The following is a 24,862-nucleotide window of genomic DNA, read 5'->3' on the forward strand; positions in this document are numbered from 1 at the left end:
CTTAGAGCACAATTCCCCATCCTCAGAAAGAATATCCTCCTGTAGATTTTACAGTAAAATGTTGTTTTTTAAAAAGCCAAAAAAAAGTGTCAGCAAAGCAGATGATTTATCTCAAGATACTGAGGCTCTGCACAAACGCCACATTTATAATTAAAATATGAGTACTTCACTGGAAGAAGAAATGAGTGTTCTGGATGATGAAACAGGAAAATATTTTGATCAAGACTCTCCAAGCGTTTTGTATTTACCTATGACAGCGTGCCTGTGGGTATCACAAGCCAATTGGGTAAATAACAGATAAAATAATTAAATTATTTAGTGGAAGCAAGAAAAGGTCTTGTAATTTCATCTGCATGCACTGGGCAGGCTGTGAAATTTGCTGGGTCTCATCAGAAGACGTGAGTGAAAGAAGTGATGCTCCACTTCCTCTGGCTGGGGCTGGGGAGGCTGAGGGAAGGTGCTGCAGGGGGTGGTAAAGCAAGGCTTGCTCCTGAGTGCTGCTTGGCTGTTCTCTTGGGCCTGAAGTAGAAGCAAGGATTAAAATATGAAAGACTTCCCTAACAAATGCACCCTCAAAAGCTTCAAAATCTCCAGCCACACTGGGCTGAGTAAATAATAATAATAGTAATGAAAATATATCCAGTTTTTATGTCACACTTTCTTTAGCCAGATCTGTAGCTCCAGTGTTGAGTTGGGCAGATCTAGTCAAGCATTATTTATGACACAGCACATACCTGTGGATGTATGAAATCATTATCTGAATCACCCTCTGGATATTACAAGTGATGCTTTAATCTGTGCTTCCCTGTTTTTCATGGTGTTAAATCCAGTGAGATACTCCTATGCCCAGATGTTTTTGATCCATCTTTGTGTAACTGCTTATGGAAGTGATAACTGAAAATTATTTTGTCTTTGAAGAGAAAGCACAATTCCATTTTCAGCCTTCCAAAGAAACATGAATATTTACCTGTCAGTGTAACAGTGTGGTTGGTATAGGAAAGTAAATTAATACAAACATATTGAGTCCAATTAATTTTTAGTTCTGCTTTTTCTAAAAGTGGACTGTATCAAACCTGTGAATGCATGGGCAGGCATGTTGTGTGTTTCCATTTTTCCAATTACAGTGTTTCTTTCCAGGCCAGAGCACAATGAACTACAGGGAGAGTCTCATGGTGAGAGACAGATCTTGCACCAGCACAGAGTTACAGCCATTTCTATGGAAATTGAAGGTTTGAAGTTTGGGACAAAGCAGCAACAGATTTCCCATGAGACAAGAAGATTGCTCAAAGATAGCAGCCCAGAGCAAAGCTTCAGGTGATCTTCCCTTTGGATCATTCTCTGTGTGCAGAGGACACAGGACCAGGTCAGTTTGCTCATATGCTTCGCTTTTCTGGGGAGTTGTTGCCTGGTGCCTTGGCACAATTGTGGCCACACTTGTTCTGCAGGGACCTAAGCAGGAGATATTTATTCCTTGAGTGTCATATTTGCAGAGTCTCACTTTGCAGTTTTGCAACTGCAAGCAGAGCTGGATCAGAGTCTCATGTTTCCTCTGGGATCAAAGAACTGTGCAGCTTCAAGAAATGCTGGGAGCTGTAGACTCAGAGATGTGATGGTGGGTCTGCTGCTTATATCCTCCTAGCTTCACTATATCAAATCAATTAGATCTGATTTAATCCCACAGGAGACTAACAACTCCCAGCATCAGGGAAGGCTTTCTCAGTCTGTGTTTTGGGAAGGAATTTTGTTCATTGTATGTTCATTTAATCTTTTTTTTTTTTTTACAATGTCCAGTCAGTTCCTCAAATGTTTGTGTGTTTGTGTGCAAGAAGGAAAAAAGAAAATTCATGAAAGAAACAGAAAATCAAATGTAGAAACATTCGTATTCTCAGTTTTTACTTGCATGTTTTGCATGTTTGTGCACCTCTCTAGCAGCTGAGTGATCGTTTCCCAGTGTTCTGGGGATTTAGAAGTTGGGTTTGGAGTATTTTTTCATTTCTGCCAGAAGGTCTTAAAGATATTTGATAACTTTGCACTCCCTGAAATTCAGGAAAGAAAATTAACTGTTACTGAGCTAGACTTGCAGAACAGTGTGACTGGATAAATAACTAATAACTCAGGATAATGAGGCCTGTTTGAGCTCTAGGAAGCTCTTATGCAACAGGATGGACTACATCTCTTGCAGCTTAGCTGAGTGGAATTTGAAGTTGGATTGTTCATGCTTTCCAAATGAATGTCCAAATGATGTGCATAAAAATTTGTGATGAGTTACCTTTGTATGTCCTGGGACTTGAATTTCATGAAGGTGTTCAGCTACAAGATCTCCATCCACTTGTAGCTTCAGGCATGTCAGTATTGCTTAAGTGAGCAATAACCATTTAAGCATGGAGTAAAAACATGGTTGATGAACCAGAAATAAGAATAATTTATGCAGAAAAACCTCTTTCTGCACTTTTCACATAAATAATCAAATACTGCAAAAGCACTGAAGAAAACCAGGATCATGTTTTCTCAGGTGACCAAAAAATTGAAATTTCTAAACACTGAGTGTTTATTGCCACAAAAAAAAATTCAATGACCACTTCTGCTGGGACTGGTCTTGGAGCTTGTTAACCCTTTTCCCTCAGACAGTCTCTCACATTCTGAGGTGGGAAGAATTTGGCACTGCTGAAAGAGATTCTGTGACTTGAAAATGGAAAGGTAATGGATGAACAGAGTGCACCAACAATAAGTCAGAGCAGTCAGCCAGCTAGGCTAGAGATGCTAGGAGGTAAATTTCTCATCTATTTGTTCAGGAAATGGGTGCTCTCTGTCTCATTTCCAAGTGGTCCTCTGCCTCTGCTGGTTATTCCCTGGTGGTGTGTGTGCCAAGGTAGAAGGAGAGTGAAATTCTAGTGCAGTGAGGAAAACAGTAAGCACATCTCAACTCACCAGTACATTGCTGTACTCCAGGCACTCATCTGAGAATACAAAATAGGCACAGAATGTCCTCACATCATTCAGGGATGTAAATGGCAGCAGGTAGTAAGGGGAAAGGTGAATTTGGTCAACAACCATGATCAGTACTTAAGGAATTCTGGAGGCTGCAGCAAATAAAGGAATTCCTACCAAGAAATGAGGAAAACATCCTCTTCTAGTGAATGGAGAAGTGTTTGTGCACTTTGAGCTTATTCAAGTAAAAATACTTCGTTTTTTGAGCTAAAGACATCCACAGCAGCCTTTTCAACTCTGTCCTCCCCTGTGGTGCTGAATCAGACACTGCAATGCACACATTGCATGGCACACATGCCTGAGCAGGCCAATGTCCAGCCACACTCTGCTCTGTCACCTGGAGTATGAGGTGCAGCTTTAACATTGCTTCCTGGGCATCATCTTGCTCTCACTACCAATGCGTGGGTCATTGTCACTCAGTAGCACAATGCAAATTGATAGCAAGGACTCTCTTGTCTCTTGTTTTCACAAGAACTTGAATCTTTACTGAAATTAATGGAAAACCTGAACATGATCAAACAGAGATTAATGTGACTTGTTACTTTTTCATAAACTAAATTTTCACAGCAGACAATCACTGAGGAATGAGTAGCTCAATTCTAAAATAAGCCAAATTTTTAGGACATCAGTAGTTCAGAAGAAAGCAGCTGTGTAGAAATTAATTTAATACTGCCTCTGGTAAAGCTTCACTTTTTCAGTTATCTAAACTTCTTACCACTTATGGCCCCATTCTGATGAGGGATATTAATGTGCTATAGCTACAGTTGCTACAAAACATTAGAAATGCTTCTTCCTCCAATCCTTTATTAAAAAAAAGGGTTAGTGGACTACACCCAAACATGCAGAGGGATCATGCAGAGTAAGGGGCGCTTAAATAAATATGGTTGGCCTCAAATGCATGGAGAAATATAGAACACATCCCTTACTAAGTTCCTCTTGAGGCAAATGAATGCACCCTCAAGCCACTATCAATGAATGCAAAAGAGAATGGATTACACACACTCATTAACCTGCTGTGGGGATCCATAAATACAGGTCTGAATGTTGGCAGGCAAAAAATGCCTTGCCCTGTGACTTGAGGTCAGAGTGAACTCAGTCTATGTCTGGTTGCTCAAAGATGTTGTCAGGTTAGATTTGCACTGGTGGGCTTGATGTTGGCCAGCTCCTTCTCCCTGTCAGAGCTCTCTGAAAGCCAACACGAACCCTGGATGTCAGCGCGGTCATCCAGCTCTCCAGGCCTGGCTGGCATCAGGGAAAAACCTCTGTGTGACCTTGGGATGCACTCAGGAGGTACTCTTGGGAGGAATCAGGGCCTTGAGAGGCTGAAAATGGTTGAAAACCGTATTTACTTCTTGTTCCATAAGTCCGGACAGAAGGTGTGAATGTGTAACAGTTTCAAAACCTCTCTTGTTTTCTGCTGAGAAGTTTGGATCACAATGCAGCACTTTTGTGTTTGTGAAAATTCACCTGCATCTAAAACTTGGCAAAAAAGAGAGAAGGGAGGGGAAGAATATGGGAAAAGCATGGAAAGATGGTGCAATCCCCCTGGAAGAAAATGTCCCTGAAATTATGTTTAATTTAGTTTAAGATTCTAGGAGGCATTATACAACTTCTGGAGCTGAAGTGCACAATCTTTCAAGGTTGATTTAACTGTATGGTTATAATCTAGCTGCTTTAAAAACTTGTACTCAGACGCATAAGAAATATATAGGTTCTGATTTCATAATTTTTTTAAAAGGTACATTCAGTGGCTCTTGGGCAGATGAGAGAAGTTTCTTAGAGTGTTTCATCTCTCATTTTGTTATGCTTAAATACCTTTCAGCTTTGATGACTGGCTTGACCTAAATTGACATCTGAAAAAGAAGCTCAATATCAGTGCATAAATCTGTGATAATCACCACATCATTACACAGTAGCACCTTTTGAAGAAGGAATTGTGAAGCTGCTTGGTATTCAAAACCCAGCAGAAAGCTATTAACCCTTGTTTTTATAAACAGATTTAAAACACCACTTGTAAGATATAAAACCAACAAGCTAAAGTAAAACTGAGCTATTTGAGATGGGATTTTGATGTACATTTTGTTAGAGGTCTGGTATCCTGAAGTGCAGATAAAGGAATGTAAGTTTGTGATGAAAATTTTTTCTGGCATGGTGAAGGCTTGATTCTTAAATCAGAAAGCTCTGAGCTGTTCTGCTCTTTTTCTAGATACATATCTCTGTCCGGAAACAGGGAGAGTAGCATTGCTCTGAATTTATGGGGAAATGATGTTAACATCCATATGTGAAAGCTAAGCAAGGGTTAGAGGGAAAAGACACCCTGGTTCTTAATGTAATATTGTCTAGATGGGGCTTTCTGTCATTACAGGGTGTGTAGCAAGTATTTACAGCCCCTGGAAACTATTATAAACTTAGACATTCAAGATGAAAATTATTTTGAATTTTTACTCATTATTGTCCTTTTCCCTCCCCACAACTGTTTCTTTGTTCTCTCATTTATTTAAAATAATATTTATCAGGCACAGAAATAAGCCAGCACTGGAATCCTTATTAGGAATTTTATCATGCACTAATTGTTTGAAATCACAAGATCTCAGAACATTCCTCCAGTGATCTACTATTGTACATCTTGCAGGGAATGTGGAAGCTCTTACTTCAGAACTGTGTGGGTTCCTTCTCTTTTTGGGCAGGTGTGTAAGTTTTTCTCTCTCATTTGTGTAGAAAGCTGTGAGAAATACACATCACAATGCACATGTAGGCATATTATAGGATAGCTCAGGTTGGAAGGGACCCACAGGGACCATCAAGTCCAACTCCCTACTCATCACAGGTTTGGGACATAAAGAACTTGGGCTGAACCCTTTGTGTACATCACAGGTGAAACCTGCTGGGAAATGTCTTGCAGGGGCATGGGGTGGTTTTGTGTGCATGTATGAGCTCACATCATACCATCACCAGTTCTTGCATGTCATTTTCTTATCCCTTAATTGCAGTCCTTGTCTTAATTTTCCTTGCATTTCCAAGTAACATGATATTCCACATAAAATTTGACCATGATATAGTCCCGGTGAGCCAGACCTTGTTTCCAGCATGGAGGCAGAGTGTCAGCTGCCAGCAGCAAGTGCACAAGCTGAGCTAGGGGAGAATGGCGCGTCGGTCGCTCACTTACCGACCGCCTTTAGAGACGCATACTTGTTCAGCTCCTTGCCTGGGGGCTGCTGCTCGTATGGGTTTGTGATCTGTCCCAGGCTGGGGTATGAATGTTGATGTGCCATCTGAGGAAGGAGGGGAGATGTTGGCATGACATTATTCATCTGTGGTGGATCTGTATTAAAGAAAATCAACAAGCATTAAGTAAGGAGTAAATTAGACTTAAGGTTTTCAACGTCATTATTGAGTACGGATTAGACAGAACATGCCCTGAGATTTAGGGCAACAAAACAGGGTTTATTACAAAGTGGGAGTCTGAGTACAGCAGACCTGTACTTTGAACAGTTAATGGTATGGTTAAAAGCTGACAAGTAATTATGGCAACACACAATATTTTTGTATAGGAAGGTCTTTGAACTAAAAAATAGGTTTTCAAAACAATTAAACACCGACAATACTGAATTTGCTGCAGCATCAAGATACAAAGCAAAACATGGAGTTTGTTCCAAGTTAGACTGAATACAGGGCAGTAGAGTGGTTCTCTGCAGAACCAAAAGAGCCAGACTCATTTAAATTGGCTCAGGCTGCTGCACATTCACAGTTACACTGCTTTTAAAACCAGGAGCGGCTTTGTTATTTGTACAGTGTTATGTTGTATTCTGTAGACAAGCATCACAGTGTAAAATGTGCTTTTTTGCCTCATGACTATCATTAGGTGACTTCTTCAAAGCACACAATTTGTCCTTATGTTTTCTCCTCTCCCCTGATGTTGGGTATAGTAATATCATACCAAGCTCATGTTTTCTGTAGCAGACATACATAAAAACAGGAGCTAATCACTGCTTATGTAGAGTTTTATGCCACCACTAACCCTATACCCTTTCTGAAATTGATTTGTTCCTTTTTAGTAGAGAATACAGCCTATATACTTTCTTTCTAAGATAAAATTTATTTGTGGTTTCTAGTGTTCAGTTCCAGCCTCTAAAACATTTGATCATAATTGTATGCTGCACTCAATTTGCAAACCTAAATTTCAACAGATTTCGATGTGGTCAGTGTATCTTTTTTGCTGAGTCTTTCTCTAGGCTATGTATTTTGAGACACTTTGAGCTGATTGGCAATTCTAGAACCTTCTCATGGCTTCTGCAATCACAGACAAGCACATTTATCTCCTATAGTGAGACCATAGTATTGTCCCGGTGACAATACAGTAACTCCCACAGCATCAAGAACAGCATAGAGATCATGTAGATAGAAAGCTGGTCAGTTATGGGAAAGGCAGTTTTATTGTGATGGATGGATTGGAGCATCCTCCAAGTGCCCACAGGATCTGGCAGGAGCCAAATATCCCTGCACTTTGCCAGGATTTTAGGGGAATTGAGCCACCTGGCTTTCCACAACTCATTAATAAGCAGGAGCTCTGAAGTCAGTTAACAGATACACTGCTGGGAGAGAAAAGAAAACAAAGATGTTTTTAAACTTCTTCCCTGTCTGTGGTGCCTGGTGCAGCCTCCGCTGTTCTCACTGGGGCTGCCCTTGCAGAGTTCTGTCCATCCCATACACCTGTGCCTAAGGTTGGAGGGTACCCTGAGGTTACAGGACAAAAACTGTACCAGTGCTATCATTCTTCTTGCTGTTACTGATTCTTAACAAGGAAGAACCAAAAATGGGAAACTTTTCTGTTTCAGAATTCCCCAAAAACTATTGGAACACTTTTTGAATACTTTTTGATAGTTTACCTTGAAAGTTGTTAAGTCAGCAATTTCACAGAAACAGTTGTTGTTTTAAGGAATTGTTATTTTGTAGTAAGTAAAAATTCTCAGTATGTTTCTGTTCAGTTCTAGTACTGGCATGTCTGAGGCAAGTGAATGACTCTTAGAACAGGAGTTTCATCAATCCTGTACCCATTCCCATTCCATCTCTGGAGTACACCCTCTCAATAGAATGTTTGAACCAATGAATAGCTGCCCACTCTTTCCAAACCATCCACACCTTCGAAATATCTCTCTCCTCTGGCTGCATCTGTGAGTGCACTTTGAGCAGGAATGCCAGCACAGCTGTATTTCAGTAAAGGGCAGCACTGAAGGTACCAGCATGGGTGGGACCTTCACTGTAAGGAAAGTGTCAACTTTTTAACCCTACAGTCATGGATTTGTCTTCTGAGTAGAGCTAAATCAGTACTTCATGGACGCTACTGTTATCAAGTCCCCTTGTGGCAATTATTATTCAATTATTATTATATGTCAAAACATCATAATTTTACTGCATTAAAAATATTATGAGCACCACACTCACTGCTGAAACGACTTCCAGCCATGGAGACTTGTAAAAACAATGTAAATAAGGCATAGCTAACTAGGACAGGAGTCTGTATCTGTTTCTTACTTAGACATATCAGTTTTATTCAGTCATCTCTCCAAACACAGTGGAGAGAGCTACCCCAGGAATGTACTGGGGAAGATGACCACGTTGAACTTGTGCTTTGTCCGGGTGTTCAGTGGCAGACTCTGTTGCTTCTCAGTTGCTGGGTTACTGATGGTGCTGTCATTTTCTCCCCTGAGTGTTTGCAAAGATGTAAGGAAATATGTTTTCAATTTCTAGACCTTCTTTGACTTCTCTTCTGTCTTTTTAAAAGCCCAAGGCTCTTCTAAATTATGAATTTCAAGCAAATTAAAGACAGTCATTCTCACACTGCCACACTGACTAACACAGTGCCCTTCACACACAGCCAGATGCTTACACAAGACTAAGTCATCACATAGAAGACACAGCTCCAATTACTCATTCAATTGGCCATTTGCACAAAGTGAATCAAGCAAAAGGCCACCTCTGGAAAAGTGTGTTTAGCCATACTGTAGAATGATTCCTATTTATAAAGAGGCTCCCATTGGAGTGAACTCCTAGGGCCTACAAGAGAAATCTCAGCTTGATATATACATCTGTCTAAATCTAAATCAAACTAAATTTTAGTCTAACTGGCCATTACTGCTGAATGTTGCATGTGTTCACAAGCTCACTAAAGTGTGTGATCTGATTCCTTACCTTTGGTTTTCTAGAAATAAGTGAGCACACTTGTGTCATTTTCTGCCTATGTAGTTAACTTGATGATGTAGGGAAGTAAATTCACCTGTATTTGGATGCTGCTCAGGAAATGCTCAAAACTGAAGCAGCAGTGGTGCAATGTAAATTCTGCAGCAGTCTGGGCTGTGGACAGTGCCAGTCTAACCACTGCAGGAGCCCAGAAATCTGTGAGCAACTGGAGGTTTTGAGCAGCACTGCCCTACCTTGGGGCAATCCACATTTATAACTAAAAAAGGGATTGGCCTTGGTAGTATCATTCTTAACACTCCTTCAGTCTCAGCAATACAGAATTGGGAGTCTCTCAGGAAATAAGACATTTGATTCACAATAAGACATTAATTCACAAGATGTTCATGCAAAATCTGAGATTTGTTTAATTTTTTTTTCCAATTTGAAGTTGGAAAAAATAGTGATTGTTACATTTCAGGGAGGAAATAATAATGATTTGGATTCTTCAAAATATGGATTCTTCAGTTGGAAGACAGTTTAAAGACAAAAATCCCTACCAGCTTTACCAGTGACCCCTTGTGCCAAGTGAAATTATTTATACTTGTAAACCAAATATTCTGTGATTGGTATTTGCAAATTGCTGCTTCACTGAATGGGGTCAACTTTAACCCGAAAGCTGTGGCTGTGCTCACAGATTATTTTTGGCAATGTGACACTGGTATTGTCCACCACAGTATTCCATACAACCAGCTGCATTGTGCCCCTGCCAAGTTATGTATTTATTTTTAAAAAGCAGAGTATGAACACCACAAATACTCAAAAAACTGTTTGTGCCACAGCTTCTAGCATGAATAATCAGACCTGATTAGCAATGGTGACATTGTAAAAAACCTGCAATATTCCCAACCTATCTTATTTTTTGCTGAAGCGAGGAAATGCCATGCCAGCCTGCTCCCTAACCTTCTGAAACTTTGAGGGGTCATTGTGGATGAAGTGTTTGTGGTTTGCTCTCTGTCTTCCTGCTACCAGCCCAAAATGAAGAGTTTGAAATATTCTGGAGCTCACCACACACAAGTTAGATGTCTGATGGGCAGAAAATGGGACAGGGAAAAAAGGAAAAATTTAACTTTTTTTTTATGCTGGGGTGTTTTTTATTGTAATTCCCTTAAGACCTCTAGGTATAAAAAAGCTGCTGGGGGACACATGGATAAGAAAATAACTGGAAGGAAGCTGCACCAAAACCAGTTTATAGCTAGAGAAAGTGAGGTTTATATCCCAGCCACCAACAGTGAGCCTTTGGAAATGGCTGAGGCATTGGTTTCTGGTCTCCCTAGTAGCTGACAAATATTGATCATTACCTTATCTCTTTACTATCTTGACCTGTAGCTCAGCAACTGAAGATATTACAGTTAACTGTTTACTGCATTTTTCAAGTGAAAATGCTTTTTGGCAGCCCTCTCTGATTGTGAACTTTGGAGTTAGTTTAGTGTGAATCACGAGGCAATAATGTTATTGGTCACTGTAATTATTCTGCACTCTGTCCAACTAAGGTGGTGTTATATCTGAATTATGCACTTCATTCAGGAACCAGGTAATGGGCATGTCAGCAAGTATTAAATACAAATAAGAACTCAAGGTAAAACTAATCATAGTTCCTTGTATGAATGGGGCAAAACACTCAAAGCTGAGCAGTTTGATTTCTGCATTTTCTGTAGCATACGCTGTGCCTTCACCTAGTTTGATTAATCTTGTCAAGAAGCTGCCAGAGCTGTGGGAGACTCAGGGTTAGAGGAAGGGCTGTGAGGAGGCTGCAGCAATAATGAGCTTGTTCACTGCTCCAGAGCCAGGAGCCTGCCATGGGCATCCCTTGAGCTCAGCCACTTCCCTCCTCCTCTTCAGCCACGGGAGAGGGGAACCTGCTCTGCAGAGTGGCCTGGGAGTCATTCCTTTCTGTACAATGAAGCCAATGATTCAGTGCTTGAGGACAGGGAAAATGAACAAACTCCATAGGCACAGAATGGAATCTATTAGGAAATGAGTGGTTACAGGCATCAGGAAAAGCACAAATGAGAAAGGCAATGCAGTAACAAAACAGGAGAGGGTGGGGGGAGGCCAGGAAAGCAGAATGAGATTTTGCTATAAAAGCCACCTGCAGACACACATACAAAAGAAATGAGAACAAGACAGACAAAAGAAGTCTGGGGAGTCAAAGGGGAAAAAAGAGAAAAATCAGAGCAAAATATAATAATAGCTGAGCATTTTCAGATACTCAGGAGAAAAAGATATGCCCCGAACTAACTAAAATTGAAAATAACAGCTATGAAAACAGGAGAGAGCTGAGTGATTAGAGAATATCAGTATAAAATTGCTCCCCTCCCATCCATAACTACAATGACATGAGAAGCATATTTGCCTCTTTGTTCTTGAGTCTAATATACTTAATCATAAGACCAGCTCATCCAGCACTGCAAATCCATACTCTTGTTCCTACAAGCTTCACCAAGAGAAGCTGCAGATGCTGGTTCTGAAAAATCCTCCATATGATGACAACTGTAGGATTTCAACAATGTGACTATGGCTGTACAGTAATTCTTTTCTCTTTCTCCCTTTATAATAAGACTGTTGTCCATTCAGAACTCACTGTTGGAGTGACACTCCAACCTTTGCCCTATGTATTTGTTCTTTCCTCTCTGTAGATTGTCCTTCTGCAATTGAACTGACCCTCACAGAGGTTTTGTGTTTGTGCATTTTCTTGCACCTTTATAACTTTAGTATTTTGTGTCTTTGTAGGTATTGTGATGCCACTGTCATTGTCTTTATTTACATTCTTTACCCCTTCCTTCAGATTTGCATTAAATGCTGTATTTTAAAGGATATCCTTATTCATACCCAGCCCGTGCAAGGGTTTGTTCTGCAGAGGGTGGTGCATCAAAACCAGGGTGCCATGTCCATGAGACAGTGCCCAGTTTGTCCACATGCTGACACCCTGAGATGTGTGGCAGCCGCTCTGCCCACACTAAATGTGTGACAGGGGGCTGTAGGAGCCCTAGTGGGGCTGATATGCAAAACAGTCTCTGAAAGGTGTGTGCTTATCCCATACTCTAGGGGTCATTCCCAGAGTGAGGAACAGGTTATGCCCAAAACCTTACAAACTTGAATAATTTTGTTTTTATTTGCTATTACAAATATCCATAGCCTTATTCACCACATAGTTGAAAAGTGGTATTTCTGGTCTTAACAAATTATTGGCATTCTGCTGCAACGTTTTCCATAGTCTAGCACAAGTCCTAAACTGATAAGTATTCCTCTCATCTAATCTTAATTTCTCTGCCTTGCAATTTAAGTGATTTTGTATTTTTGCAAGAACAGATGCTTGCAATCCAACTTCTTTATCATTCCTAATTTTGAATGTTTTTTTTACCACTTTTCAAATATTTGTCTCTCCTCTGAAATAATAATTTCGCTACTTTCAATCTTTCCAATCTTTTATCATTACTGCTGCCTTTTCTCAACACTAGTGGCCTTGCAATGAGGTTCTACCCTCAGTAATCCATAGAGCTGTGTTGTCCTGTATATAATGCTGTTGTAAGTCATTCCTATATATCTTTGTCCTTTAAGACCTGCAGACTTTTTTGCTTTTCTCATCAGTGATGCACAAGTCATGTGAGTAGTTGTCCCTAAATGTGATAGCTCTGAGACAATACATCTTTTTCATGGCAATTTATGCTAGTCAGTGATCTGTTCTGTCTCTGCACCATATCACAAAAACATTCTTGTAACACAGACAACCTACCCATCTAATCACAATCACAGAAAAGATCTGAGATGATTGGGATGGCATTTCATTCAGCAAAAAAAGATGTTTCTGTTAATGGAAGTGACAGTCTACAGTATAAATGCATGTCACCAAACATACTGACTGATGCATCTCTCTGTCCTAGCAAGTCACTGTAGGACTCAGTCCCATCGTGCTGGGATTCTCTGTGGTGCCACTGAGTGCAGGAGTCTCCCAGCACACTGAGCTCTGAGGTTTTATATTCACTGCCTGCACAATTAGCCCCTCACTCTGCTGCTGTCTCCCATGGCAGAGGCTGTGTGGTCCCTCACACACGTAACCTCAGTGATCTCTGAGGACAGGCTGTCCTGCCCCCCAGGAGATGCAGTTCCACTGTCAGAGCAGAGGCACCGGGCTCCCTGTGGCCCATGGTGCTGGGGCTGTGCTGGCAGCACAGAGCACAGGCTGGGAGTGCCTGTGCACCAGCAGGAGCACAGAGCTGGCTGGCACCAAAGGAGAGACAGCGTGGCAGCTCTGGGCACCTTGATCTCCTCTGAGACACCCATGAACAAGGTTACTGTGGGTGCAGTCCTCATGAGGAAGAATTATGGTAGGGAGGTTCATGGGCTGATGTTCAGAGACAATGCCTTACATCTGGACATGGGAAAGAAAGTTGAGAGCCAGGTCATAAAATCCATGGTGCTCTGCCTTTGGTGCTTATCTTAGGAGGAGCTGATTTTCCTCTGGCAGGAGATGAACTGCAGAGATGTATCAGTGACCTGTGTAGTGACAGTGCTGCTGTTGCTCAAACAATGCCCTGTGTGTGTTTCTAAATGGCAAAATTCCCAAGTTTCATTCCAGTGCTGTGGAATTCTCTGCTGCTGTCAGATGAAGGCACTCACACCATACTCAAAAACAGATGGACTCTTCATTTGAACTACTTTTATCTGAAGTGAAGATGAGGACAGCACTACTTTTACAATATAAATCCTCCCGCCTCCACTCCTTTAATTTTCTATCTACATCCTTCAGAAACTTACCTATGTGAAAGTCAGAGATTGTATTTCTTTTAATAATGATATAAGGGGTGGGTGAATGGGTGGGAGTGGAGTTGAAACATAAAAGAAGGAAAATCAGTAGCAGTGTGACCAAAGAGATGTGAGGCTCCACTGCTGTGTCCAGCCAGGGAAGAACACTCAGTGTTCCTGTAAATGGGCCTTTTTCTTACTAAATGTGCTGCAATCACTTTATGTTCAAATCTATGGGAATTACATGTATCTATGTAAGAATCTTATGCCTGGGAGCTCTTCTGAACTCTTTGTGACAGGTTGCAAATGGGGAAAGAGGCAACTGCATCTTTGTCTATCAGTTAAAATCAAGACCTGTAGACTGAAGCTTCTTCTAGATGAAGTCTGTGGCACTGTGAGGTGCTGAATTCTCTGTGGTCACAGGGATTTAGGAGATGGGGCCTTCATCATGTTTCAGGTTTGGGCTCCTTGTTTCTGGTTAGGCTCCAAGTGTGTAGGAGCAGAGTTCTGTGAAATCAGTTGGCTGTTTTACTGCCATCCGAGGAGGGTGGGAGTGGAATATCACTGGCCTTGTGACTAAACTGGCTGGAAGCCTCTCTCTTCTGCTTTTCATTTCCCCTGGGCTCCATACTGTACCATCACACTCACATCCTTGTAATATTTTCTGGGCTCTTGCTTTACAAAAGAGCTGCAGTCTGAGGTTGGTTTTCCATGTAGACTTTTATTATGTGGCAGCGGATCTCCTTTTATGAAGGTTATTTTTATGTCCTCTGGAGGTTTGCTTTTCCATCATAATTACTCACAACCTGACAGACTTATAATCCTCTGATAGGATTTGTGACATAGTAATCTTCTCTACCACTACCCATTGTGGCTTCACAAACAGAGGATTATAACCTCTAAGGAGGCAAGAAGCAGATGAACTCTGGAGATATCAGGACCCTGCTTCCATATCAATTTCCAGTGCTTGAGTTGTGGGAGGGCAGGGAGCAGTGCTGTGTTCTCACTCCTGCCCACGTTTCTGGTTTTCTTCATCTTCTTTTGCCTCAAGTAGCACAGTTGAGAAATTAATTAAACCCACCAGTTATACATACTTTGAGCACTGCAAATATCCTTAGCGATGCAAATTAAGAAAAGATAAATTCAGCAAATTTGACTTACACAACAGAATTTTTTTATTGCCCAGAAGAATGTTCTTTATACTTTCCCAGTTGTTTTACAAATCAAACACTCCTGTACCTCTCCCCAGAAATAGAGTCTGCTAAGATGTACCAGCCAGCTCAGATCTGTTGTTTTGACTGCTTTGTCTTTCAATGAAATTACTTTGTTTCCAGCAATTAATATACTTTAACACAAGGGCAATGTGCCTTATTCTAAATATTTGTATGCCTTGTTTATTGTTTTCTTTAACTGTAATGGTTTGAATACATTAAAAATTTCCTTGCTTCAGGCACCCTATTAATTTGTCTATTACCTATCCATATACCATGTAGTAACAGTTTAGAAGGAAAAGACCAGACAGTATAAAATTATAGAAGCCAACTTTGTGCCTTTGTTATTCACTGTTTTGTCTAAGCAGTAAGTTAGCAGTCCCTTGCCTGTAGCTTTTGGGTAACAAATTACCTGCAGGATTCTCACATCATTCAAGGGCAAAAACAATTAAGAGTAAGATTTAAGGAAGAGTTAAAATAGGGAGAAAGTTGCTCATTGTTGTTTCCATTCCAGCCAGCAAAGGTGGAGGACAATTTCTCTAATGAATTATCTGGCTAATGGGAGACCTAAGAAATATTTTGCTTCAATATTTATCTCACCTGAAGCACATCCCAGTGGCATCTTCTGTCCTGACATACCTGGCCCAGCAATGGAGATGAGTGTGCTTTTTACTTGCTGGCATAATCTAATTTATTCTTTAAAAGAATAAAGAGGAAATTCTATCAGGGACCACAGTGCACCTGTAGCATCCAGGTGTGGCTGTCTCCATTCCCAACCCCCATGTGCAGGCTTGTTAATGTCAGGTTCTGAGTCTCTTAAGCAATCAAAAGCTCAGAGAAAAAAGATAGAAGGTCAGGGAAGAGTTAGAATTCTGTTCCCAGATAAACAGTCATAATTTGTTATCTCTTAAAACAGCAGAGAACAACATTTATTGCTTATGAAGTAGGTTGCATGTTCTCCTGTTGCACAGACTCCCTGGAAATTCAAATGACTGGCTTTTCAAAGGACCATGCCTATTCCTTGTGCTGCAGCACTTTATGTATTTTGAAGTCTCAGCACCACAGAATGAGTGTTTTAATTTTTCTCACATAGAATGATTAGAGGTTTCAGAAATCCAGCCTTTCTGAATACATCTTTCTTGAGGTTTGGCATTTCATGTCTTCTCACACGTCTCGTATCTTGCAGGATGTCTACTTAATTATGCCCTCTAATACACAGCTTCTTCTCTGGCATCAGCAGAGTTTTGTTGATCCATTTTTGCCTTCAATCCCCTAAAGCCCAAAAATCCTTTTATGTCAGACCGCTCTTCACAATAATTTTTCTTAAACACATTTAATAGGAATGCACCTTGTTTTTCACTGCATGTCTCAGCTTTTTACGATCTTTTGAATTCCAATTCTGTCCTTCAAAATCTTTAAAACACCTTCCAGCTTGATGGTGTTCACAAATTTAATAAGTATTTGTACACTGTCCCGTTGTCCTCCTCATTACTGAAAATATTGAAGGCAGAATAAATTACTACAGAGCTCCATTCACTGCATCCCTCCACTAAAAAATAGGATCATTTAGAATTATTTCCTGAAAACAGTTTTCAGACAATTTTGCACCAACCTTTTAGAAAAAGCTTCTGAAAGCCTATTAAAAATCGAGATTTTTTTTATATCTACAGCATTCCCTCATCCAAAGGGCCTGTTACACTGACATGAAAGGGAATTGCTCAGGTTAAGCTCCATTTATTCCTGAGAAATCTGCATTAGTGGTTATTCATGACCATCTCCATTTCTATTCCTTTCTCCCTTCCTTTCTCTTGTGCCTTAAATCATGAATTAAATGAATACTAAATTGTTTTAATTGTGTTCTGTTCTAAGGCTTGACAGCACACCTTGTTTTTGAGTGTTTTACAGAATTTCATTCCTTGGATGAATTCTCAAAGATAATGACACATGGTGGGCCCAAGTCCTTTTTCCCAGTGTGCAGATGAATCCTTCTGGGCCATCAAATAGAAATGGAATATAATTTTTCTAACAGCTCTTCAAACCTGCCCTTCTTTTCCCTCAGGTGTGATCCCTCTTCTGTTTTCTGATGTTGGTATTTGTTAGTTTCTTGAAATTGTTGTTTTGGTTTTTTTTAGTGAATAGTGATGTCCTGCCTCCCAAAAGGGACAATTTGATTATTTGAATCTTTATATGTTAGCTTCTAAAAACTAAATATAAATAAATTTATTAAAGTCTTATTTTAGAGCCCTATGTATGGTTCTTTTAATCAATGCCAAGCCTTATCTAAGCAGGCATTTATACAAGCCACAGTAATTTGGATTGGCCCTTTATGCAGAATAATATCCTAACATTTAGCTGCTTAGATATGGTGTGTTCCACATTGTTATTGCAATGATTTCTAGAGTTGAATTATTTTCTATTTACATAATGTTGTTTTATTCAAATATATGCACAAGAGTTTCAGGGGAAAATAATTAGGCGAGACAGCATCAGACAAATAACTCTTTTTGAGAAGGAAAATGAAGTCTTTGGTGGGGGAGTCTCTGAGACTGAGCCCATCTCATTTGCTTTTGGCCTCTGAGGTGAATCCTCAGCTCTTACACTGCCAGCAAAGCAGGGTGGGTACGTGCTGTGTGGGTAAATTCAGAGCTGATCTGTGCCCAGCTCCTTTTTTAAAGCGAATGCCATCCAGCCCCGTGGCTGTGGCTATCAAGGCCCCTTGGAGTGCCTGACTCACGGCTGGTGTTCCCAGAGCCCCAGGAGGCTCCTGCTCCCGCCAGGTGCTCAGCCCAGGGCTCCTGCTGGGAACCCACCACACGCCCTTCCCTGCTCTAGCACTCATTTACTCACAGCTGTGTCCTGGTGCAGCCACTGATGACATTTCAGCAAGAGGTAAAATAACTCTGTTTCATGCTTAGGCACTAGGGACAAGCCGTAATAGAAAATGGAGAAATGGATTTTATAATACACTTTCCTTCTTGCATCTAAAATTGTGGATTTCAGAACTTGTCCTGAGGAACAAGGGACAAATATCTTTCCATATTCCCCCTTGGAATTACCACCCAGGCATTTAATAGGGGAGAGAACTCACTTTATATTTTTATTTGAGTTTATATTGCATTTTTGGGGGGAAATTAATATAACATTAAAAACTACAATTTAATTTTAATATTACAAATAATCTTAGGAATCATTCCAAAGTGTAAGTGACTTCAGCCTTCAGATTATTTGATTAATATTTTTCTCTATTGATGTTAATATTTTCTCTATTGATGATGTACATCTCCTTTTGAAGGAAGTGCCAAGTAGATAGGGGACTGGAGGAAAAGGAAGACAGAAAATCTTTCTGTAATTAGGACATAGGCAATCTTGTATCAACAGGAACTTTCTATTCCTCTTTAACATTTCAATAATGATCCCATTTTATTTTGAACCTTCAGACTTAAAAGACAACTGTGAGAGCTGCTGCCTCTCCCCCTGTGTTATTTTAGGAACCTCTTATGTGTAATTTCTGTGATCAATAACGTCCCTGCACATACCCTGACGTGCAGCACAGAGATGGCCTAGTTCTATTTTTGCATTTTAATGGCCTTTTGCAGAGTGACACCTCTACTCTTAAAGAACAATGACGAATATATGTCTAAATAAATGAGAAAATCTTGCTGCTTTGGAGAAGCAAATTTCAGAGGCTTTTAAAAGTCTTCCCTCACCTGAACACACATTGAACCCCTCCACCCAACTGCAATCTTTTTGCCAAAATGCAAATATTTTGTTCTAAGCAGTCTTTACTGAAAAGCATTATCAAAATAACTGCAGCAGGCCAGGCACAGGCCCCTGTTCCTCTAGGAATGAGGTTTAAAGGGCTGCATGATCATGGGCACGTTGCACAGGCAAGAATAACACTGAGCTGACAGGAGGAGAAGGCTGGAAACGCCTTCACCTGTCCAGTGATGGACTCAGGATGGATTAGTCCTGCTAGGCTGGGCAGGTGAGCCTGTGGCACTGCCCTGCTGTGGGTGAGAGGTGCCCCAGGTGTCGCTGTGCGTGTGCCAGGAGCTCTGCAGCCAGCAGCGCTGCACACACTGCAGCCAGGACCCTTCTGCTGGCTCAGTGTCCCAGGGGTGCTCCTGACAGCCACAGCTCCTCCTGCCAGGGAATTGTACTGTGTCAGGCTTCTCTCTGAGCCTTTTCTTTTTGTTTTATTTCTGTTCTTCACTAGCCTAAGTTAGACCTTTTCCTGTGTCTTCCTCCTCCCTATGATGTGTGCTGGGAATGACTGCTCGGCTGTGGGGCATCTTCAGCCACGTCTTCTCTTGAGTTTATTTGATTAGTCTGTGCTACATTGCCCTCAAAAATATCTGCACACAGGTGTCTGTGCTGTCTGTGCCCTCAAAAACATCTGCACACAGGTGTCTGTGCTGTCTCATGGAGGCAGCAATAGGATTCAGATCTCTCTGAAAATATCTCCAGCCTAATGTTTTGCCTTCCACTTTGGTGTGTGTCTACAACAAAGAAAGTTGCCTCCATAAACTCCTTGTTGGACAGTGTCTTTTCTTTTTTCTGGAATCAAAAAGTATTAATTCCTCAAGTCTCTCTGCTAGTAGGTTATTGCTTTTATGGCCTCTATTTTCTTATGATTCTCTTCATTCTGTTCTCTACTTCAATACAAACTCATATATTGTATAATTTGTAAGCTGAGGCAAAAGTATAAAAATGTAGATCTAATATTTTGAAAACTATATTATTTAGTGTGAAGTTTTGATCAGTGCTCAGGCTTTACTTTGCTCTTGGTGGAACTGGCACTTTTTGAGAATGGCAGAAGCAGAGAAATTTAGAACATTTCTGAAGCTCTGTCTGAACGTTTTTCATGAACACCTACTTTAATGGAGTTAGGCCAATATTTATAAACTGAATTTCAGTAGTTCAGCACATCTTCACTAGTGGTACCTCAGTGCTGCTCAATTTACAAAAGTGCTGCTGCTGAATTAAATTCACAGTACCTTTTCCCTCCTCAGCACAGTGTTTATTTCAGCCTGTGTTTATTTGCATTTGCCATGACCAGCGTGCCCCATCTCACACAGAAACTCTGTACCCCAATGAGCACATCTCACCCCATCCATCTCCTTGACCCTCCTGACAAGACCAACTTAATCAGTTTCTCATTCAGAGCTGTGTGTTATAACGCCACTGAGATCAACAACCCTTTTCACAAAAGCTACTGAATAAAAATGAGTTGTTAAATTAACTCTCAGTCCTTGCAAATGAATATGGGTTGCTTTTGCACTGAAGCCTTGAAGGTGGGGTGGTTGTTATCCCATGACATTTCCCTCTGGTCTGTCTTTTATTAAGCCACAGGAATTTTATTTCCAGTCTGGAATATAACCACTCTCACTGGTGTCTGTATTCATGCAGTATTATCAACGTACCGAGGACTGACTTCACTGTCTTGGGGATTTTTCTTCTTTTATTTAGCTACAATCCAAATAATAAGCTATTGTCTTACAGTGCTTTACTTCTCAGCAGGGTAAGTTGGATGGGTTTACAGGATGTGAGGAACATTTCAAAACTGGACCTTTTCCCTCCTGATGAATTGACACTCAAACAGAAATACCGGGTGTTGGGTTTCAATAATTTGTTACAGTGCCACTACATCAAATTTAAGTTCCTCTAAGAACCATGATTAGCTGATACAAAATGATGAATGGGGGACTGCTAATGATGCTAATTAACAGTGCTTTTGAACCCAAGTGCATCTTGGCAGGAGAACAACACCCGGGACAGATTTTGAGTGTCTGCCCAACAGTACCTGCCTGAAGTAAAATGTGTCAGAAGTCAGGCTGCATAGGGGACAGTTTATAGCCCTTTATAATACAACCTCTTCTGCCATGTCTTTCTCCTTATTAGTTGGACTGTTGTCACCCACTGGTCTTTCACAGTGCAGTTCATCCAAAAACTAAGTACAGGCCCAGAAGGAAAAGTAAAATTGATGCTTCTATTCTCAGACATTTCTAGTTATAACCCATTACTCTGCATACATTATTTTTAATGGATTGCAGAATGCCTCTTTAGCTTTCTCAGAATGTCTTCCAAGAACAAGGCTTTGTGGACTCCTGCCAGGCACACACACGTATGATTTGTATGCTGTCCTTTTCTTTTATTGTTGGGAGCAAAATTGTCTTGGCAGCAGCTTTGCTTCTCTGCATTCAATCTCGTTTTGCTCTAGAACTCACAGAAGCCAAAGTCTCAACCTTCTCTGCCTTCGTGTCAAACACAGGCAGGTGCTCAGGGCCCTGTTTTCTGGGAACTTTCACTTATGACAGGTTAAATTACCAGTCTCTGAAAACTGAAATTCTGGGCACAACATCATCAACAGGGGCGAAGCGTGGGGTCAGGTTTTCATCCCTGGGACTGTTACCTGCCTGAAGGGCTTTTGCTGCTGGGCAAGAACCTTCCTGCTCAGCTGACTGAAGCAATGAACTCTTTCAATGTTACATCGATTATTGGGAACACTTTTCCATACAGTCTTGTTTTTATTTATTTATTCCTGATGTGCTAAGAATTTGCCAGGCAGAAAAAGGCACAGTCCCTGCCCTAAGGGGAGCCTGCTGGAAGCTCTGATATTTGCATGCCTGTGAACTTCCTCTGTGACCAAAGGCAATGTCCTTGTATTAATTCTGTCAGAACTATTGCTTCTCACAACATGGTACTGTAAATAATTCCTGTTTACAATAATGGATCATTACTCAAACTTCCCACAGAAGCTCAATATGCTGTAAGTGGTTTTCCCTTTGTATTTATTATAATTTACCTCCAACGTTAATCAATGCTACCTCAGGAAAATTCTCTTTGTATTATATATTTACAGCCAGAAATACAGTGGTTAATAGCTTGTTTCCAGTACAATAACAGATAAATTGTGTAGCAATCATTTTTTCTTCTCTTCTATATCTTAATTATGGATTTTTAGCCCACGTTTTGGTCTTTTACATGGCATGTCTATGCCCTATCTAACAGTCATGTTTCACCCAGGGGTGGTTCTTGCTGATAAGATCCCTTGGCTTGGTTGGTAGGGTAACCTGCCACTCTTTCTCCATCTTTCCTAGGAGCAAACAAGTAGATGTTCAGTTAAACAGCAGTCTGGACTCAGAGTCCAGTCCCTCAATCCCCAACTCCACCACAGTGAATTTTGTGTGCTCATGGTGAAGTCACCAAAAGACTTGCAATGTTAATACAACAAGTGTCTTTGGAAACACTTCATATACTTCTGCCAGCAGGGATTTTTTTTTTTTGCATTTTCAGTTAGATAATTGTTATAACACAAAAAAAAAAAAAAAAAGTATTTTTTTCATTTAAATTGGTCTGTACAGACTTTCTGGAAGTTTGTGTTTGCTCATTGCACTGGCTTGGCAGAACAGATTCCTCTATGGTTGGGAAAATCAGGATTAGTATGAGGCAGCTTAGTAGGAATGGTTTCATTTGCAGCAGGAAAAAAATGGTTGAAATGTATATGGTGATATCCTAGAGCTTTGTTTTACTAAATAGTTGGAAACAAAAATCAAGTTAGACAAAACATTATAATCAAGGCAATAGCAATAATGGCTCCACGAGAGATGGATCTGCCATTCTATGACAGTACATCCAGTGTGGATGTGTTTCCACATCCAGTACAATCCACACAAAATGCAATATTGTAGCCAGAAACTCAGATGTCTCTATTAGAACTTATGATCTTAATGCACAGGAAGCACATGGACCAGTAACCTCAGCAGCAAGATCTTTTTGATTAAATTCTGTATCTGCCAGAATCACTTACATCCACAGAGAACCACTGATGTTTTGTTATCTCCTCTGGTGCTTACAGGAATTCACATCAAAAAGCCCCAAATAAATGGAAAAAAACTTTGAAACGGAGTTTGTCTTTCATTAAACACCAGTTGTCCTTGCAGTTCAGAGTGAGGGACTGAGTATAAAAGGTAGAGAGCATTACATACACAGACACAGGATCAGGTGTCAGAACAACTCTTCTGAACACTCTCTCTGACTTACATTTGGGTTAACAAATGCTCAGCAATTCTAATTTCTTTCAGAAAATTGTAGGAGAAAAAGGATTATTTACTTATATGCTGTACATATTTCATTCCTTGTTTTGGGTATTAATAATGCAATATTTTCATGTTCCATGCAGAACATGGAAATTGGAAGTGTGTCCAGCTTCTCCCTGTGTTTTTATAAGGTTTTGTTTAATTGTTTGCATCTCAGATGTGTTTCCAAGGCATAGCAGAATTCTGTGGTTTGCCTTCTATCAGCATAAGCTGGAGAAAGCTGTACCACTCTGAGACTATTGTCCCACAGATAAATACTGTCAGGATTCCTCCTTGTGTGTCAACAGTTATTGCATTGATTGAAATAGATTGTCAGATCTTTCTCTCTTCAGATTGGAGAGAGACCCAGAAGGCAGATAAATATGTGCTTAACTGCCAATTATGAATCTGTTTGGCCTTGGCAGGACTAAAAAATGTAATAAGACTTTCCTGTCTCTCTGTTTGAAATTCAATAAGAAAAGAAGAAAGATTTTTCTATTATGTTTTGGGTTTTTTTTTCTCTTATGGGTGGATGAGCACCCTTTGCTTAGCTCTTTCTTTTCACAAAATAATGGAGGCTCAAAGGGCATTTCTGTAATTTATTATACATGCATCAGTCCACTTGACTAGAGATTGGTGAAAGAACCTGACCTTTATCATGAGAAAGGGAATATAAGTGAGGAACAATTTTGATGTTGTAGGCACTCTGACTTGTAGGTGTACGTGAGCATGTATTTGTTTTAGAACGATAACTGCTGTCACTTCCTGGTAAGTTTTCCTTAGAGAATAATCCTTGTTCACACTGATACTTGGACCTCCTCCTGTGCATTTAAAACTAAGGCTTGAGAGATTTGCTCAGCTAAAGACAGTTCTGCTTAACCGTGCCCAGGTGAGGGCAACAAAGCTGCCAAAGGGGTGGGGGTGTCCTGTGACAAGCAGAAGAGGAGGCTCAGGGAGGATCCCGAGGAGGGACACACGGAGAGGGAGGTGCTGATCCCTCCTCCCTGGTATGCAGCGACAGGATCAGTGGAATGGCTCAGCGCTGCTCCAGGGAGGCTTAGGCAGGTCACTGGGAAGGAATTCTTTACCAGCAGGGTGGTCAGACATTGGAACAAGCTCCTTAGAGGGGCAGCCAATGCCCCAGGGCTGTCAGTGTTTAAGGGCACGTGGACAATGCTTTAACCTGGTCAGGCAGTGCACAGTGATCACTGCACTTCCAACTGGAACAGTCTATTCTCTTCTGTTATTTTATGCCAGAAGTTGAGAAAGAGACAATGAGTTGAACAATTAAATTCTGTTTTTTCAGAACTATTTTTCTTCTGTAAGTTCTATGCTTCAGGGTATTAAAATCAGAAGCTTTTCTGGGGAGAGAAGGTGCAAACAGAAGCTGTGGTTTGGAATGAGTGAGCTATTCTGCCAGCAGCAGGTTGCTGACTTTATTTTCATTTTATCCCAGTTTGCTTGGGGAGCCACATTGCTCAGCCTCTGATGTCATATTGTGTGTGAAACAATAACACAAACAATGTAAAAGGAGGGGGAAAAGCACTGCTTTGCATTTTAAATCTGAACCTGTAAAATCCCAGCTCAGTGCAGGAGCACATTTGA

The 24,862-nt window shown here is 40.7% G+C and overlaps 1 protein-coding gene across 2 annotated transcripts in view; it reads right to left on the reverse strand.

Moving 5' to 3' along the window:
• Positions 1–24,862, reverse strand: part of SHISA9 (shisa family member 9) — a 178,506-nt gene that overhangs the window by 13,677 nt on the left and 139,967 nt on the right. For both annotated transcript variants that reach the window (XM_066561023.1, XM_066561022.1), the window contains one exon: positions 6,155–6,310. In XM_066561023.1, coding sequence (XP_066417120.1) covers positions 6,155–6,310 — 156 coding nt within the window. The remainder of the gene's footprint in view (positions 1–6,154; positions 6,311–24,862) is intronic.

This window comes from Molothrus aeneus, chromosome 16 (assembly GCF_037042795.1).
Source record: "Molothrus aeneus isolate 106 chromosome 16, BPBGC_Maene_1.0, whole genome shotgun sequence".
NCBI classification, from domain to species: domain Eukaryota; kingdom Metazoa; phylum Chordata; class Aves; order Passeriformes; family Icteridae; genus Molothrus; species Molothrus aeneus.